The sequence below is a fragment of the Lontra canadensis genome, unplaced genomic scaffold, assembly GCF_010015895.1.
Source record: "Lontra canadensis isolate GAN:19392208 unplaced genomic scaffold, GSC_riverotter_1.0 scaffold138, whole genome shotgun sequence".
Lineage (NCBI taxonomy): Eukaryota > Metazoa > Chordata > Mammalia > Carnivora > Mustelidae > Lontra > Lontra canadensis.
Genome location: NW_022631132.1, coordinates 3,421,385 through 3,439,747, shown reverse-complemented (window position 1 = coordinate 3,439,747; position 18,363 = coordinate 3,421,385). Strand labels below are relative to the sequence as shown.

Genomic DNA, 18,363 nt, shown 5'->3' with positions numbered 1-18,363 from the left:
CTTTGGTTTGGTTTTTCCTTGAGATTCTCTCTCCCTCTCCCTCTGCCCCTTCTGCTCATGTTTTCTCTCTAAAATAAATAAGTAGGGGCACCTGTCTGCCCTGGGCTCACGTCGTGATCCTAGAGTCCTGGGATCGAGTCCCTCATCAGGTTCCCCGATTGGCTGAAAGCTTGCTTCTCCCTCTCCCATTTCCCCCACTTGTGTTCCCTCTCTCACTGTGTCACTCTCTGTCAAAAAAATAAATAAAATCTTTTAAAAAAAATTAAGTAAATCTTAAAAGGCAAAAAAAAAAAAATCTTAGAAGGCAGAAGACCAACTCAAAGGTCATGGTGTTTAATATAGTATATAGGAATAGTAAACCTCCTTCCTCCCTTTATACCTCCTGCCCTCCCTCCCTTCCTTCCTCCCTCCTTCCAGGAATGTTTCTTGAGCATCTACTGTGTACCAGGCAATCTCTTAGTGCTCGGGAATCCAGTATGAGCCAAACAAAGTCCCTGCTCTCGCCGGTTCTTACACTCTAGTAAAGGGAAGCAAATAAAATAAATATTTAGTATGTCAGATGGGAAAGGCGATGCAGCAAAATAAAGCAAGCGTATTGGTCTGCTAGGGCTGCCATGACAAACAGGGTAGCTTGAAACAATAGAAATTTATCCTGGGAAGCTAGAAGTCCAAAATCAAGGTGTCGGCAGGCCCTCTGAAGGCCCTCGGACATGATCCTTCTCTTGCCTCTTCGGGGCTGCTGGTGGTTGTCAGAGGTCCTTGGTGTTCTTTGGTTTGTGTACACATCACTCCCAATCTCCACCTCTGTCATTACAAGATACTCTTCCTGTATCTCTATGTACGAGGCTCCCTGTCTCTCCTAAGGACACCACTCATTGGATTTAGGGCTTACCCAAGCCCAGTGCGATCTCATCTCAACTGTATTACATCTGCAAAGATCCATTTCCAGATAAAGTCTCATTCACAGGTATGGGATCGAGAATTTGAACATACCTTTTGAAGGGACACAATTCAACCCACGAGAGCAAGATAGGGAAATAATGATCCCGGGGGTTGGCTGTCAGGTCAAAATACAACAATCAGGGGAGTTCTCATTGGTGAGCTGACAATCGAGTAGAAAGGAGGCAGTCATGAGGCAATGAGCCACGTGGACATCCAACAAAGAGCTCAGTAACTCTTCTCAGTCTACAAAGAACTGCTTGCATCATCATAATAGCTAAGGTTCACTGAGCACCTTCTCTGTCTCCGACACCTGCCACAATAAATGGTTTACGTGCATTATCTCATAATTTTCACAATCCTGTAAGATAGTAATATCCTAGAAAATGAATCTATTTGTTTCTATTTAGAATCTATTTATTCTATTCTATTTAGAATCTATTTATTTCTATTTATTTCTATTATTATTTCCAGTTTTGAGACGGAGAAACGGCAGCTCAGTTTCAAGTAATTTGTCCAAGTTTGCAAATCTAGTAGGCCAAGAATCAAGTCCATATCTTTGTGTCTCCAGAGTTTAAGCCAATAGAATAATGGACATAGAAGAAGGAAATTCCCAAGTGATAACTTTTAAAAAGTTCATCCTTGGGACGTCTGAGTGGCTCAGTAGGTTAAGCATCTGCTTTTGGCTTCGGTCACGATCCCAGGACTCAAGCCCCATGTCAGGCTCCTTGCTTAGCGGGGAGCCTGCTTCTCCCTCTGTCTGCTGCTCCCCCTGCTTGTGTGAGTGCGCGCTCTCTCTCTCTCTGACAAATAAATAAAATTTAAAAAAAAGTTTATCCTCAATAGTAATCAACGCAAATTAAAACAACAGTAAGCTTTGTTTTTCACATATCAACTCCACCATAGTTAAAAAGATTGGAGATAGGAGTACATATTATGCAACTCCACATCTATGAAGTTCTAGAATAGATTAAATTAATCTCTGGCAGAGAAAACTCAGAACAGTGGGTGCCTCTTGGGAGTGCGGGGATGTCCCGGCTGTGATGGGGCCTGGGAGATCTTTCTGGGGTGATGAAAGCATTCTGTGTTTCTGGAACAGAGCTCTGGATTTCTTAGGATGTATGCAGTGATCAAAAGTCACCGAAGGGTACACGAAAGAGTCAGGCCTTTCACTAGATGGTCATTTTATGTAATTAATTAATTACTTGACAGAGATCACAAGCAGGCAGAGAGAAGTGGGGGGGAAGCAGGCTCCCTGCTGAGCAGAAAGCCCGATGCGGGGCTCGATCCCAGGATGCTGGGATCATGACCTGAGCTGAAGGCAGAGGCTTTAACCCACTGAGCCACCCAGGCGCCCCCATGGTCATTTTACCTAAAAAGCAAACTAAATATTGAATTCAGGTTAATGATATCCATGCAAAAGCATTTGGGGATGGATGCTTATTTTGAAACTTATTTTGAAATGCACACAAAATTAAGATGGGCTGATGGGCAGGTGGATATATGCTTAAGTCAGTAGAGCAGGCTGTTAACAGTGGTGGAACCTGGGTGATGAGGATGCTCATGTTCATGGGACAATCCTTTTCGTTCTTCTTTATGTTTGGGAATTTTTAGTAATGCAATGTTGGGAGAAGAGCATAATTGGAAGAAGGAAGAATCTAGGTCATTGTAATCGTGCCTAGTACTTACTGAGAGCTTTACATGCAATGAATGTATCTTTTCACACACGCAGTCACCTACGAGATAAAACATCTCTCTCTCCCAGATGAAGAAACTGAGGCTGGTAAAGGTTAAGTAGCCTGCCCAACGTGACACAGTGTCCAAGGAGCTTGCATCCAGGCTGTACATGGAATCAGACAGGAAGTGGGATAATCTTGCTGGTAGCTCATCTAAGTAGGATGTAGTAGCACTTGGAGGAACGTAACTCCTAAGCCCACATGCTGGATCCCTACTCCTCGCAGTCTTTCTGGAATGGCTCCCACTTTTCTGGTGAGGTGGGCTGAGATACAGAGGAACCTACGGTGACGGTAGGTAGAGGGCTGTGGGAAGTGATGTAGTATGGCGGAGGTGATGGAGAGAGATGGGAGCTCGCTTTGGTACATGCAGGCTCAAGAGAACTTTGGGACATCCCGGCAGAGACGGGGACAGCAGGCACTAGAGCTGAGGACATAGATCTTCTTCTGGATGGCTGTTGAGGCAATGGCAGTGAGAAGACCAGAGAGTGTCCAGGACAGAAGCTCGTTTCAAGAGCAGATGAAGGAAGAGTATTCAGCCCAGTTGAGGGTAAAAGAAACAGCCCAAGAGACTGGTGTCATAGAGCTCGACATTTGTTGAGTATCTCCGTTTCCTGGCATTGTCACTTAAGAATATTTGCCCTTGTGTTGGTAGGTGCCTGAGTCGTTCTACACCAAAACACCTTTGTGTAGCCTATCTTCTACAGGAAAATATGAGAAAATCTCCTCATGAGTTATAGTCACCATATCTAATGGAGAATATTTTTTTTTTGTTCAAGATTTTGCTTTTAGATAATCTCTCCACCCAACCTGGGGCTTGCGCTTAAAACCCCAAGATTGAGAGTCGCATGTTGTATTACCAACTGAGCCCACAGTGAATACTTTAAACAAGGCAAAGGAAAAGCAACTGGGCTTTGGGAACCATGAAAGTGCTTCTGTTCATGGTGAAGAGGGGACTTGTCTCTATTATTCCAGTAATTCCTCTCATTCTCCAAGAATTTTTCCAGCCCTAGATTACTTCAACTATGTGCCAGAGCCTTTCTACTGTTTTAGGAGAAACAAGTTGCCAAATTGCATCTGTTTTATAGTGACTCTTGTCCTTTTGTTGCTTGGAGTGATTTATGTAGCATCGTGCTTAAACACTGGATTATATATGTTGGAGGTCTGGGATGGTTTCTCGACTGGCTTGTCAGAAGCAATTATAATTACTATCTATAATATTGGTTTTTAAAGGATATCAAATTTGATTTTAGTACAGTCATTTGACAAAGGCTTAAGCATCTCTAATTTGTTTAAATTGCTTTGGCCACCAAACCCGGGATATTATTAGATCTATTTCTAGGAGCTGCTCAAAAGCATTGACTGGGAAATGGGCTGTTCCAGCCATTGCTTCTAATTTATTTCAAGCATACACCATGGTTTTCTGTATTGAAAATTTTGAAAACAACCATAGTTTAGCTTAACGCCCAAGTATGTTATTTTAATTTTGACAGAGCTCTTAAATTTCAGGATTAGGACTGACTGTATTGAATATAACTGGAAATGAGTGTACCTCTTTGGGGGTAAAAAAAACATCTTCGCTAACTTTTTTTTTAAGACAAAAAAATTCAGAGGCGCCTGGATGGCTCAGTCAGTTAAGCCTCTGCCTTCAGCTCAGGTCATGATCTCAGGGTTCTGGAATCGAGTCCCACCTCAGGCTCTCTGCTCAGTGGGGAGGCTGCTTCTCCCTCTCCCTCTGCCCCTGCTTGTGTGTGGGCATGCTCTCTCATGCTCTCTCTCTGTCTGTCAAATAAAGAAATAAAATCTTTTTTAAAATGTCACTTCTTCTTTTTTAAAAATATTTTATTTCTTTATTTGACAGAGAACACAAATGGGGGCAGCAGCAGGCAAAGGGAGAGGGAGAAGCAGGTTCCCCATGGAGTAGAGAGCTCTATGCGGGGCTCGATCCCAGGACCCTGGGATCATGACCTGAGGTGCAGGTGGACGACCAACCACCCAGGCACCCCAATAAATAAAACCTTTAAAAAAATAAAGAAGTGACATTTAAGCCTATTTATTTATTTATTTATTTATAGTTAAAAAGAAATTTATTTATTTATTTGACAGAGATCACAAGTAGGCAGAGAGGCAGGTAGAGAGAGAGAGAGAGGGAAGCAGGCTCCCCTGTGAGCAGGACCCTGAGATCATGACCTGAGCTGAAAGCAGAGGCTTAACCCACTGAGCCACCCAGGCACCCCTAAGCCAGTTTATTTTTTTACTAGATTTGTGACCTTGGCCAAACTGCAGGAAGTTTAAAAAATGACAATAGGCAACAACCCAGAGCCTCAGTGGGCATAATCCCTACCTGCCTGGATCCTTGTGATGGTACAATGAGATGATAAGGGTAGAACTTCCAGCGCATAGTCAGCACTCCAGAAATGCACATTCCTTTCCCCTTCTCGCTCCAGCAGTGTTCTCCTGAAAATGACTCAAGGTCACACAATCTGCTTTGGCAGTTATTTAGCTACTTAATCAGTTTAACAAGCCAGGAATTTAGCGGGCAAATCAAGTCCCCCCCAAATTAGCAAAAATTATACGTACACTTCAGGATTGAACCAAGACGCCTCCAATTTAGGGCCTCTTCATTATGAAATCTGGACGAGCCTTCCTCTAAAATCATCAGCTGGCAAAGCAGCACATTAATGTCCTCTGACCCTGCCAGTTGGCTCCAGCGAGATTTCCTTATCACTAATTTAACCTTCAGCAGTAAGTTATGGAAGGCAACTACCGCTGGACCCTCATACTGCCCAAGGGCCTGGCACCTTGATTTCTCCTTAGAGTGGAACAGAGAAACAAACCTGCGGTAGGGAAAGGGTGCTGCGATTCTCTCCTCTCACAGGCAAGGGACCTGCAGAGTTTAATTTTCACAACCAAGGTCACATAGCAAAGTTGGTAGCAAGCTAAGACCAGAATTCAAGGCTGTGGATTCTTTTGCCACTGTTTTCTTGCTTTGACCAGTGGTTGCCTGGGGTGATGATTTAAAAATCAATTCAGCAGAACTAAAACCCCTACTGACTACTTATCCCATCCCATCCCATCACACAGAGACACAGACACAGACACACACACACACACACACACACACACACACATACGGAAGGAACGATGTTGATTTTGTCAAGAATAATGTCATGAATCGTGGTTGACATTCACTATTCTAAGAGATCCCCACTAAGAGTTAAGATAGAGGTTATCCTATGGTAGGCCAGCTCTTGGATCACTCGGTAGAAGCTCATCTGACCACACTTTATTTATTTTTTAAAAATATTTTATTTATTCATTTGACAGATAGAGATCACAAGCAGGCAGAGAGGCAGGCAGAGAGAGGGGGGGAAGTAGGCTCCCTGCTGAGCAGAGAGCCCGATGCGGGGCTCGATTCCAGGACCCTGAGATCATGACCTGAGCCGAAGGCAGAGGCTTTAACCCACTGAGCCACCCAGGCGCCCCAGACCACACTTTAAAAACACAGTGCTACACACACACATATACTAAGGTAGTCAAACCTTTAAGTACTTATTGTTAATAGTGTATCTACAAGTAAAAGTTTAAGCCATGCTTCAGCTATAGTCTGAAATGTGGGGAGGACCACAGAGTTGGGCCAGGAAGAAAGGCAGGGAAAGTTGGTCAACTCGATGATACAAAAACAGGGTTCTTGGTTTCTGAGTTAAGATATTTTTTCAGGTTCAGGAATCACTATTTATTTAAATAGGGCTTCCAATTGTTATTAAAGATTATCAATCTCTAGGGGCGTCTGGGTGGCTCAGTGGGTTAAGCATCTGCCTTTGGCTTGGGTCATGATCTCTGGGTCCTGGGATAGAGCCCCACATCAGAGTCCCTACTCAGTGGGGGCCTGCTTCTCCCTCTGCCTGCTCTGCTTGCCACTCTGCCTGCTTGTGTGCTCTATCTTTCAAACAAATCAAACAAGCTTTAAAAAAGATTATCAATCTCTTAAATTGAATTTTGTCCAAACCAACCACGGTATAACATAAATCAGCCTCTAAAATACTAGGGACATTATGAAGTTTTTATCTTTTTTAAAAATATTTTATCTATTTATTTGAGAGAGAGAGAGAGAGAGAGAGAGAGAGGTAGACTCCCCACTGAGCAGAGGGCCTGACATGAGGCTCAATCCCAGGACCCTGGGATCCTGACCTGAGCCAAAGGCAGAGGCTTAACCAACTGAGCCACCCGTGCCCCAAATGTCACTTCTTTAGAGGAACCTTATTTCGTCACTTTGTGGAAAGTAGATCTTCTCCTCCTCCCACCCCATCTAGGTCAGATCCCAAAGGCTGGTCGTGGTTCAAAGTCTGTGATTATGGCAACTCACCGTGGTCCCCAGTTGCTTGTACTATAGAACCATCGCACAAGGTGCACGAAGCATCCGGGCTCAAAGATACGAGTGAGGGAGAGGATGCCGTCCCCAGTGACAGACCGGTGGTCGAGGCGGTCCTCTAGCAGTGAGGAGCCTGCCAGGCCAGAAAAGCCCCGGAGCAGGGCTTCCAAGCTTCTGTAAGATTCTGCTGGGAGTGGCCACATCCTTCCTACAGTGGAGGAAAGTGGCCATTTACTTAACCTCTCTGTGACTCAGTCTCCTTACCTATACAACAAAAATGAGAAATGTTTTATGAAGATTAAAGGAGTGAATATCTGTAAAGTACGAAGAAAGTGTCTGATGCGTAATAAGTAACATATTAGGGCTTATTAAATAAGATAAATGCAAACGCAAATAAAATAAAGGACAGCGGTGCCTGGGTGGCTCAGTCACTTACATGTCTGACTCTTGATTTCAGCTCAGGTCATGATCTCAGGGTGGTGAGACAGAGCCCCATGTCAGGCTCTACACTGGGCATGGAGCCTTCTTAAGATTCTCTCTCTCCCTCTCTCTCTGCCCTCTGCCCCCAACAAATATATAAATAAATAATAATTTAAAAATAAAATGAAGTATAAAGAAAGAGAGTTTTGGGGTGCCTGGGTGGCTCAGTTGGTTGTCTGCCTTCGGCTGAGGTCATGATCCTGGGACCCAGGATAGAGCCCCGCATCCAGCTATCCGCTTGCTCGCTGGGGCGTCTGTTTCTCCCTTTGCCCCTCCCTTCGCTCATGCTCTGTCTTTCACTCTCTCTCTCTCTCTCCCAAATAAATAAGTAAATAAATCTTTAGAAAGAAAAAAAAAGAGAGAGAGAGTTTCAGGTAGGGTGGCTTGACACATCTCTCTCTCTCTTTTAAAGTAGGCTCCATGCCCAGTGTGGAGTCCAACACAGGGCCTGAACCCACAACCCTGAGATCAAGACCTGAGCTGAGATCAAGAGTTGGATGCTTAACTGACCGAGCCGCCTTAAAAAAACCTGAGAACCTGGGAACCTGAGCCATCTTAAAAAAAAAAAAAACAAACAAACAACAAACCAAATTATTTATTTTTTAAGTAATCTGTACTTAAAGCCCCCCAATGGAGGGACTCAAACTCCCAGCCCCCAAGATCAAGGGTCATATTCTACCCACCCAGCCAGCCAGGAACCCTTGGCTTTACCCATCTTAATCCCTTCATTTTGGGTCTTAGTCATCAACTGGGATTTTTCCCTTATCGAGAATGCATCTCTGATTTTATCATTTTCCTCAGAGGTTTTCCTCCTAAGCCCAAAATGAACTTTACAGAAACATAATTTTATAGTCAGCTTTATTAAAACAAAGAGTTTCTTTGGACTCTCATACCGGAAAGGTTCAGAGAGTCCCTGGGAGCCCGGGGGTTAAATTAGACCATCTTGAGAGAGAACAGAGGAAAGCTAGAATTATATGGTTCAACAGGTGTTTTATGATGGAAACTCATTAAACTACATGAACGTGTGAAAATAATACCCTGCCCTTGTATGATACTTTTCACATTTTCTTTCGGAGTACTTTCATGTCTAGAGTTTCATTTGTTCTCAGAAGGGCTGTGTGTGGCAGGGAGAGCAGCTATTCTCATTTGACATAAGAAGAAACTGAACCCGGACAGGTGACATTTACTCAGCCATCATTTATTGAGCCCTTACCATGTGGGAGGCATTTGTGGTACAGAGGTGGATAAGATGTGGTGCCTGCCTTTAATTAAACCAACTCTGGAAATAAAGTTTATTAAAGGCTATAGAGTGGTATATAGGATCTAGGAGGGGCAGAGTGATTGATTGATTGATTGTGTGTGTGTGTGTGTGTGTGTGTGTGTGTGTGTGTGAAAGGAAATCATGGAAGGCTACACAGGGGTGTGCCTTGGGTTTGGTTATAAACAGTGGGGTGCTGGTAACTACTTAACAATGGGCTCAGGGCGCCTGGGGGGCTCAGTTGTTAAGTGTCTGCCTTGGGCTCAGGTCATGGTTCCGGGGTCCTGGGATGGAGCCCTGCATCCAGCTCCAGCCCTGCATCGGGCTCCCTGCTCAGCGGGAAGCCTGCTTCTCCCTCTCCCACTGCTTGTGTTCCTCTTGCTCTCTGTCAAATAAATAAAATCTTCAAAAACAAACAAACAAACAAACAAACAAAAACAATGGGCTCTCCAGGGCAAAGAAAGCCCTACTTGAGGCATGTGCCCAGTTTCGTGTTGTAAATTCTCCCACCACATCCAACTTCAAGCTACCCACGTGAAGTCCTGGAATGTGGGAGTTTGGAAGAGAGGCACTGCGGAACTTCATCACAGAATCTTCCCACTGCGCTGATAAAACGGACATGCAGAGCATCCAAAGCACGGATAATAGGAAAATGTGGTGAAGTAAATAGGACATGATCAGATTTGAGCGTTTGGTCTCTTTTAATATAGCTTATTTGATTTTGAAGTTAACTTCATTTAAAAAAAAAGATTTTATTTATTTGACAGAGATCACCAGTAGGCAGAGAAGCAGGCAGAAATAGAGGAGGAAGCAGGCTCCCTGCTTAGCAGAGAGCCTGATGCGGGGCTCGATCCCAGGACCCTGAGATCATGACCTGAGCCGAAGGCAGAGGCTTTTTTTTTTTTTTAAGATTTTATTTATTTGACAGAGAGAGATCACAAGTAGGCAGAGAGGCAAGCAGAGAGAGAGAGAGGAGGAAGCAGTCTCTCTGCGGAGCAGAGAGCCCGATGTGGGACTCGATCCCAGGACCCTGAGATCATGACCTGAGCTGAAGGCAGAGGCTTAACCCACTGAGCCACCCAGGCGCCCCGAAGTTAATTTTATTTTTAATAATGGCTGTGTTTAACAATCCATTCACAAAATCTGTGTCCAGCAGTCAGCTCGTGTGAGCTTGTGATCTCGTTCCAGCACGCCACTGGCCGAGAACGAGTGGCCAGGTAAGTACTGGGGGAAGGACATTGCAGGTGGAGGGGGACACGCGTGTCAAGGCAGCAAGCGCGTGGAACAGCGTGGACCATTTATGAAATTGCCCGTGACTTGCTGAGTGCTCTTTGAGACAGATTAACTGGGGTGCTAATGAATTTGAAGCTTCAAGGCTCTCCTCACTTGTGGGCCCTCATTTCCCCAGAGAGTCTCTTACTTTATTTTGTATTCTTTTTCTTAAAGAGGCCTCAGTGAATGGTATAAACGTCAGATGCCAAAAATCTTTAAATCAGTCCCCGAGTGCCTGACTGAAGAAGGAACAGAGCCGGAGATGAGGTTGTTAAGGATAATGGAGAATCTTTTTTTTTTTAAGATTTTATTTATTTATTTGCCAGAGAGGGAGAGAGATCCAGAGAGAACACAGGAGAAGGGGGAACGGCAGAGGGAGAGGAAGAAGCAGGCTGCCTGCTGATCAAGGAGCCCGATGTGGGACTCGATCCCAGAACCCTTAGATCATGACTTGAGTTGATGCCAGATGCTTAACCGACTGAGCCAGCCAGGCATCCCGGTGGAGAATCTTTTATGTCACATGAAGAAGTGGATTTCTATAGGCACTAAGGGAAGTAACGAGCTCTGTTTTGGGCTCCGTGCTCAGCAGGGAGTCTGCTTGGGATTCTCTCTCCCCCTCCCTCCCTCACAATGCCCCTCCCTCCGTGTTCTCTCTCTAAAATAAGTAAATAAAATCTTTAAGAAAAAAAGGCATATATATATAAAGATTTTCTTTTTTTTAAAGATTTTATTTATTTATTTGACAGACAAATCACAAGCAGGCAGAGAGGCAGGCAGAGAGAGAGCAGGGGAAGCAGGCTCCCTGCTGAGCAGAGAACCCGATGCGGGGCTTGATCCCAGGACCCTGAGATCATGACCTGAGTCGAAGGCAGAGGCTCAATCCACTGAGCCACCCAGGCACCTCTGAAAAAAAGATATTTTTGAGGTAAAATCAGCATGACTTGGCAGTGGATTATACCCTATTACACGAGGAGGGGTAGTGAGGAACAAGAGTTAAGAATAGCTGTCCGGGTTCTGGCTTGGGCAACACAGGACGGTGGTTCCACTAAGCAGGACAGAGCCCCATAACTAAGGTGTATAAAACTAAGATGTCTGGCTGCTTCAGTCAGAAGAGCACTCCAGATCTTGGGGATGTGAGTCTGAGCCCCACGTTGGGTGTAGAGTTTACTTAAAAAAACCAACAACTTGGGGTGCCTGGGTGGCTCAGTGGGTTAAAGCCTCTGCCTTTGGCTCAGGTCGTGATCCCAGGGTCCTGGGATAGAGCCCCACATTGGGCTCTCTGCTCAGCAGGGAGCCTGCCTCTCCCTCTCTCTCTGCCTGCCTCTCTGCCTACTTGTGATCTCTGTCGAATAAATAAATAAAATCTTAAAAAAAAAAACCCAACAACTACAAAACCCATTCTTATGAATGGATAATGCTTTTTGTAAAAATTAATTAATTTGACAGAGATCACAAGTAGGCAGAGAGGCAGGCAAGGGGAGAGAGGGGGAAGCAGGCTCCCCGCCGAGCAGAGATCCTGATGTGGGACTCGATCCCAGGACCGCGAGATCATGACCTGAGCTGAAGGCAGAGGCTTAACCTGCTGAGCCACCTGGGTGCCCCAGGGGTGGTGGGTTTTTCAGTCAGTCAGACTTGGGTTCAAATGGCAGCCCTGACACTTGCAGCAGAACTAGAAAGTGGATGAGTTGTTTCTGCTGAGCTTCCGTTTCTTCATCTCTAAAACCTGACAGTTATTACGGAGAGTGAATCAAGTTTGCAAGATAGGTCTCACTAAAATGGAAGAAGACTAAGTATGGGGCAGCAAAGAAAATCAGTTCGATTGTGTTGGATTTGCGGTGCCTGTGGGATATCCCAGTGGAGCTATCCCAATATGGAGATGGAGCCCTGGAGATATTAATATTAAAAGGCAGCTGAAGAAAGAAGGTCCAACAGAGGAGATTGTGAATGAGTGACTACACAATAGGAAGAGGGCTAGGAGACAGTGACGTCACGGAAATCACTGCTGAACCTTGGCCTCATGCTAATTGGGTTTCAGCTCTGTCCACTTCAACCCCACCCCCCTCAATTCCCACTATCTTTTTTCCAAATCCCCATTTTTACCATTGAGTCTCATGCCCATGGTCTCTCCATTCCACATCTATCACACCATACCCTTACCTCCCTTGTCCTTGTGCTGACGCCACACCTGTCGTGCACAATCCCAACTCTGGATCAATGCGACAGCCCCCTTTTCTCTGCCCTGATGCCTTTGTGTCTGGCCACTGCCAGAGAACATAACACCACTATGTCATCATGATCTCAGAGGAGTTCACAGTGCTGCCTCCTGATGTTTCCAATTGTTTCCCGGGATTGGCTGGAGAGAGCCGCTGAATTTCCCCAGGACCCTCTGGGAAGCACGCTGAAGTGATCTGTGAAAGAGAGGAGGCTGGCAGATCTGGCCAAGTCTGGCCAAGTCTGCCTAGAGGGCTTTGATGCATTCGGGGCATGGCTGGAAAGAAGAGAAACGGTCTTACCTCAGTGGAGCAATGGGCACGAGTCCCAGTGGCTAGGATCTACCTGGGAGCTAATGAAGCTGCAGTTTTAGGGTCCCTTGCTTGCCCAAATAACTTTGAAGGCCCTGTACTTCATTTTGTATTTGCTATTGTGTGTAATGTTTCCTTAAGATGCTCTCCCAAGTCGTGTAAATGGGGCCTCATCAAACCTGGACCCACCTCTGATCTGTTACCCAGCCTAAACAACAGCTTCCCACTGCAGCCACAAGGCTGTATAAGCCTGTTTGAACTCAGATGCCATCCTAGGAAGAAGGATGATGGAAAAGTCCTGAATGGACAGTTTTCTTCTCTACTGAAGTGGCATGTTCTTTATTTTTTAATCGGCAAAATATGTTGATTGTTTATTGTTTTCAATTCAACAGGCACCAAAGAGTATATAGCAAAAGACAAGTCTCCCTCTCACTAACCCATCTTTGCCCAGCAGATGTCCATACGTTACAAGATCTTGTGTCTTCTTTCAGAGGTATCAAATATATACTTTTGTTTGCTTTTCCTTTTTAAAAATTTTTCAAATTTAAAAAAAATTTTGAGTTTGTTTTTATTTAATTTTATTTTTTCAGTGTTCCAAGATTGTTTATGCACCACACCCAGTGCTCCATGTAATATGTGCCCTCCATAATACCCACCACCAGGCTCACCTAAACCCCCACCCTCCTCCCCTACAAAACCCTCAGTTTCTTTCTCAGAGTCCACAGTCTCTCATGGCTCATCTCCCCTTCCGATTTCCCCCAACGCCCTTCTCCTCTTCATCTCCCCATGTCCTCCGTGTTATTCCTTATGCTCCACAAGTAAGTGAAACCATATGATAATTGACTCTCTCTGCTTGACTTATTTCACTCAGCATAATCTCCTTCAGTCCCGTCCATGTTGCTACAAAAGTTGGGTATTCATCCTTTCTGATGGAGGCATAATACTCCATTGTTAAAATTTTTAATTTTTAGAAGAGCTTTTATTTATTTATTTGAGAGAAAGAGAGAGCATGGGGGTGGGGGGTGCACAGGGAGAGGGACAAGCAGGCTCTGCACTGAACCTGATGTGGGGCTCGGACCCATGACCCTGAGATCATGACCCAAACCGAAATCAAGATTCAGACATTCAACCAAATGAGTTACCCAGGCGCCCTCTGCTTTTCCTTTTAAAACAAATTTATAACATGCTCTACCCACTGTTAGTCACCTTGTTTTTTTTTTTTCTCATTTTACAATGCATTTTGGAGTTGATTTCATTTCAATCCCGAAAGAGGTACCTCATTCTTTTTAACAGCTGTAGACTGTTTAATTTTGAGGATGGACCATAATTTATTTATCCTATCCCCTATGGTGGACATTTGGGTTGTCTGCAGTCTTTTGCTATTGTTATCACAGATAACACTGACTGAAATGAAGCTTGATTATGTCTTGAGATAGAGACTGAACTCTTATTGAAATAATAAGTTACATCTTACACACAACTGGACACAAATAGCTTAAACATTATACTCTTTACAGTACTTAAAAGTGTTGTGAGATTTAAGTTAGATAGTATCTATAAAGGACTTAGTACATAGACTGTGCTCCACAATGGTAGTTCTTGTCCCTTTTCCTAGGGCTCACAGAATGAGATGTCTCTGTTCCTTTCCAAAGCAAATCCCCCCATCTGTGTCCCATGTCCCCCTCTTTCCCATGCCCTCATTAATCTTGATCTATCAACTGGGTCTTCTATTTCCCTTTCTACTGACCCCTTTCTCTAGCTATAAACATTAACTTATCTTCCCCCTCCTAAATAAAGCCCCCCCTTGTATTTCCTAGGATTGGGTTCTGCTGTAAGAGAGAAACCCACCCTAACAATACTTTCACGAAATCAGTGTTTCTGTCTCACATAGAGGCTGTGAGGTGGGCGATCTGAGGTTGATGTGGCAGTTGTCAGGGACTCAGGCTTCGTCTAGCTTTCCGCTCTGCAATTCCCAGAGGGTGGCCCACTTTCTCAGGTTCCAAGATGAAGTACAAACCACTGTACCCGGGGCGACTGGGTGGCCCAGTCAATTAGGTGGGTGCCTTCGGCTCGGGTCATGATCCCAGGACCCTGGGATCAAGCCTTGCGTTGGGCTCCCTGCTTGACGGGGAGTCTTCTTCTCCCTCTCCCTCTGCCTCCTGCTCCCCTTGCTTGTGCGCTCTCTCTCTCTCTCATACATAAATAAAATCTTAAAAAAAAAACCGGGGTACCTGGGTGGCTCAGTGGGTAAAGCCTCTGCCTTTGGCTTAGGTCATGATCCCAGGATCCTGGGATCGAGCCCTGCATCAGGGTCTCTGCTCAGTGGGGAGCCTGCTTCCCCCTCTCTCTCTGCCTGCCTCTCTGCCTACCTGTGATCTCTGTCTGTCAAATAAATAAATAAATAAATAAAATCTTTTAAAAAAGCCCCCACTGTACCCACATTCCAAGCAGCAAAATGGAGGAAGGGATAAGAAGAGGCAGAGGGCACATATCAACATCTTCTAAGCAATTGTGCTCCATGCTATCCCACACCGTCTTTGCTTATATCCCACTGGCTAGACAGAGCTGCAAGAGAGTGAGGAAATGCAGACTTTGTTCTAATCTAGAGGACTGTGCGGCCAGGTTAAAAACTGGTCTTCTATAAGGGGGAGAATGAATATTGGATTAGGCCATTAGCAATCTCTGTGACACCCTTGCTCACACTTTCTCCCTTCTCTTTTCCTTCATGGCTATGCTTCTCAAGAGCATCGTCTACACTCGCTGTTCTCCATTTCTCTTTCAGTTATTTTTTTGTTTTAGCCCATTGGAAAGAGGCTTACTCCTAAACTTGCTTTTCCAAGGTCACCATTAGTTCACAAGTTAATTAATTAATAACTTATTCAACACACATTTATTGAATTCCTAGTATGTGATAGGCACTTGGGCTAAGTATTGGCAAAACAGAGATAAATAAGTCATGGTTGTACTTGCCCTATAGGGCTCTAATAATTTTATGAGAGAAACAGAAAATAAAATGGATGATAAAAATACAGTGTAGCAGGGGCGCCTGGGTGACTTGGTTAAGCATCTGACTTTTGGTTTCAGCTCAGGTCATGATCTTCGGGTTGTGGGATTGAACCCTGCATCAGGTCCGTGCTCAGCGAGGAGTCTGCTTGAGATTCTCTCTCTACCTTTCCCTCTGCCCCTCACCTCTCTCTCTTTCTCTCTCTCTCTCTCAAATAAATAAATAAATCTTCCCCCCCCCCACAAGTTTCAAAAGGCTTTATTACACAGGCGGGCAGGGGGCTCAGTCCTTCTTGGCTGCCGCTTTCCTCATGGCGGCGAGGACGTTGCTCAGCCCCTCTCTCTTCCTCTTGGCACGGATGTGCGTCCCCACCCTTTTCTTGATGAACTTGAGGGCGCGCTTGTTCTTGGAGACCTTGAGCAGCTCCATGGCCCTCCGCTCGTAGGGGGCGAAGCCACACACCTCTAGCATCATGTCCTGCACGAACTTGGTGTGCTTGGTGAGGCGCCCGCGGCGGTGGCCATGCCTCAGCTTGCTCACGTTCTTGGTCACCTTGTGGCCCCTGTTGAGGCCCACGGCCATAGGGTAGTGCAGAGCCATGGCTGCTGCTTCTCAATGGCTCCGTGGCGGAAGGGCCTAAATAAATAAATCTTAAAAAAAAAAACAAAACACAGGGGCGCCTGGGTGGCTCAGTGGGTTAAAGCCTCTGCCTTCGACTCGGGTCATGATCCCAGGGTCCTGGGATCGAGCCCCGCATCGGGCTCTCTGCTTGGCAGGGAGCCTGCTTCCTCCTCTCTCTCTCTCTGCCTGCCTCTCTGCCTGCTTGTGATCTCTGCCTGTCAAATAAATAAATAAATAAAAATCTTAAAAAACAAAACAAAACAAAAAACACACAGAGTGGCAAGTGACATGACAGAGAAGGCATGAGACTATCTGGAAGCACAGAGACAGGAGGGGAGGTGTAAGTGAAGGAGATCTTAGAAAATGACACTTGAGTTTCTCTCTAAAGATAGTAGTAGTAAGCCAAGTGGATGAGGAAGTGAACGGCTTCCCAGAAGAGAGAGGATCCTGGGCAAGGATACCCAGCATTCTGGGAGTTGTGGTAGGCTGAAATTGCTAGGATGAGGGCTTTGTAGGAGGCAGATTGAAGAACACAGAGGCAGGGGAGAGCTGACGAAGGCCTTGATACATATGTATTACCACCAAGCTCCGTGGGCTTTGTGCACACATTGGGCACATCTTTAACTTTATCCTGGTGTAAGGAGCGACATGGAAACGTGTAATCAGAGGAAGGGGCTGGTTAGATTTGTGTTTGGATACGTAACTGGCTGCTGGTAGAGGGTGGAGAGTGGGGCAAGAGTAGAAGTACCAAGATCGTTAAGAGTCTACAACAGTAGCCCGAGTGAGAGATGACGGCGGCCTGGACTAAGAGAGAATGTGATGAGTTTGGAAGGTATTTACAAGGGAGAAGGGGAGGATTTCGTGGCTAGTAGCCGCACGAGTAAATGAAGAGTCAAGAATGATTTTTGTCTAACTATAGAGAACAAACTGATGGTTATCAGGAGGGAGTTGGGTTGGAGGGTGGGTGAAACAGGTGATGGGGGTTAAGGAAGTCACATACGGCGAGTCACACCAGGTGTGGTATGAAGTGTTGAATCCGTGTATTGAACACCTGAAACTAATATTACACCATAGTTTAACCTAATTAACTGAAATTTAAATAAAAACTTTTTTTTTTTTTAAAGAATGATTTTTGGCTCGGGCAGATAGGTTGATGGTGGTGGGAGTGCTATTGGGGGAAGATGAAGAGGAACAGTTTGGGTTGTGGGACAATTAGGAATTCCAATTCCGTCATGTTAAGTGTGCAATTCTTGGTAGACAAGTAAGCAAATAAGTCAACTTATAGGTAGTCGTTATACAAATCTAGACCTAGTAATATCTAAACACATGGCTAGAGATATAAATTTGGGCAATACTGGCATCTTGAAATTGAAACCTTGTGGAAGCCAGGCACTAACAAGAGAAAAGGTAGGATCAGGTCTTTAGGATTTCCAATGTTTAATGGTTCAATAGAAGAAGATGAGCCTGAGAGGGATCAGCCAGAGACATACGAGAAAAACAATGAGATTATAGTTTCAAGGAGGCCAAGAGGGAGAGGCCAAGGAAGGCACTGTTTCAAGGAGGAGGAAAGAGTTTTCAGCAGTCGAATGCATGTAAGGTGATGACTAAAAACATGTCCATTAGATTTGAAGATAATGCAGATCATTTGTGACCCTAGTGAGGCAAGTTTTGGTGGAGTTATGGGGACGGAAGCTTGACTGGAGTGGATGGAGAAGTGAGTGAGGGTGAAAAATGGAGATTTCCAGTATAGACAACACTTTTAAGAAATTTGACTGATGATCAAGAGGACAGAGCTAGGGGCCCCCGAGTGGCTCATTTGGTTGAGTGTCTGACTCTCGGTTTCAGCTCAGGTCATGATCTCAAGGTTGTGAGATCGAGCCCCGTGTTGTGTTCTGTGCTCTGTGCTCAGAGGGAGTCTGCTTGGGACTCCCTCTCTCTCATTCTCTCTCTGCCCAATCCCCCACCTAAGATAAAGAAATAAATCCTTAAGAAAAGAGGACAGAGCTGTAGTAGCAGTAGGAAGGGAAAGGAAGGATTCAGTTGAAAGGTAGCCACTGAAGATATTTAGAAATAAAATAACATTAATAGTGTAAGATTCCTGAGAAAGTGGGTGAGGTGAGATCCGTGATTCTCAGATATGGTCCCTGGACCAGTAGCATCAC

At 45.0% G+C, this 18,363-nt stretch overlaps 1 protein-coding gene across 1 annotated transcript; it reads right to left on the bottom strand.

Moving 5' to 3' along the window:
• Positions 1 to 15,862: 15,862 nt before the first annotated feature.
• LOC116858534 (60S ribosomal protein L36-like) lies at positions 15,863 to 16,180 on the bottom strand. The gene has a single exon (XM_032843357.1). The coding sequence runs from the start codon at positions 16,178 to 16,180 to the stop codon at positions 15,863 to 15,865; it is 318 nt and encodes a 105-aa protein (XP_032699248.1).
• Between the last annotated feature and the right edge of the window lie 2,183 nt (positions 16,181 to 18,363).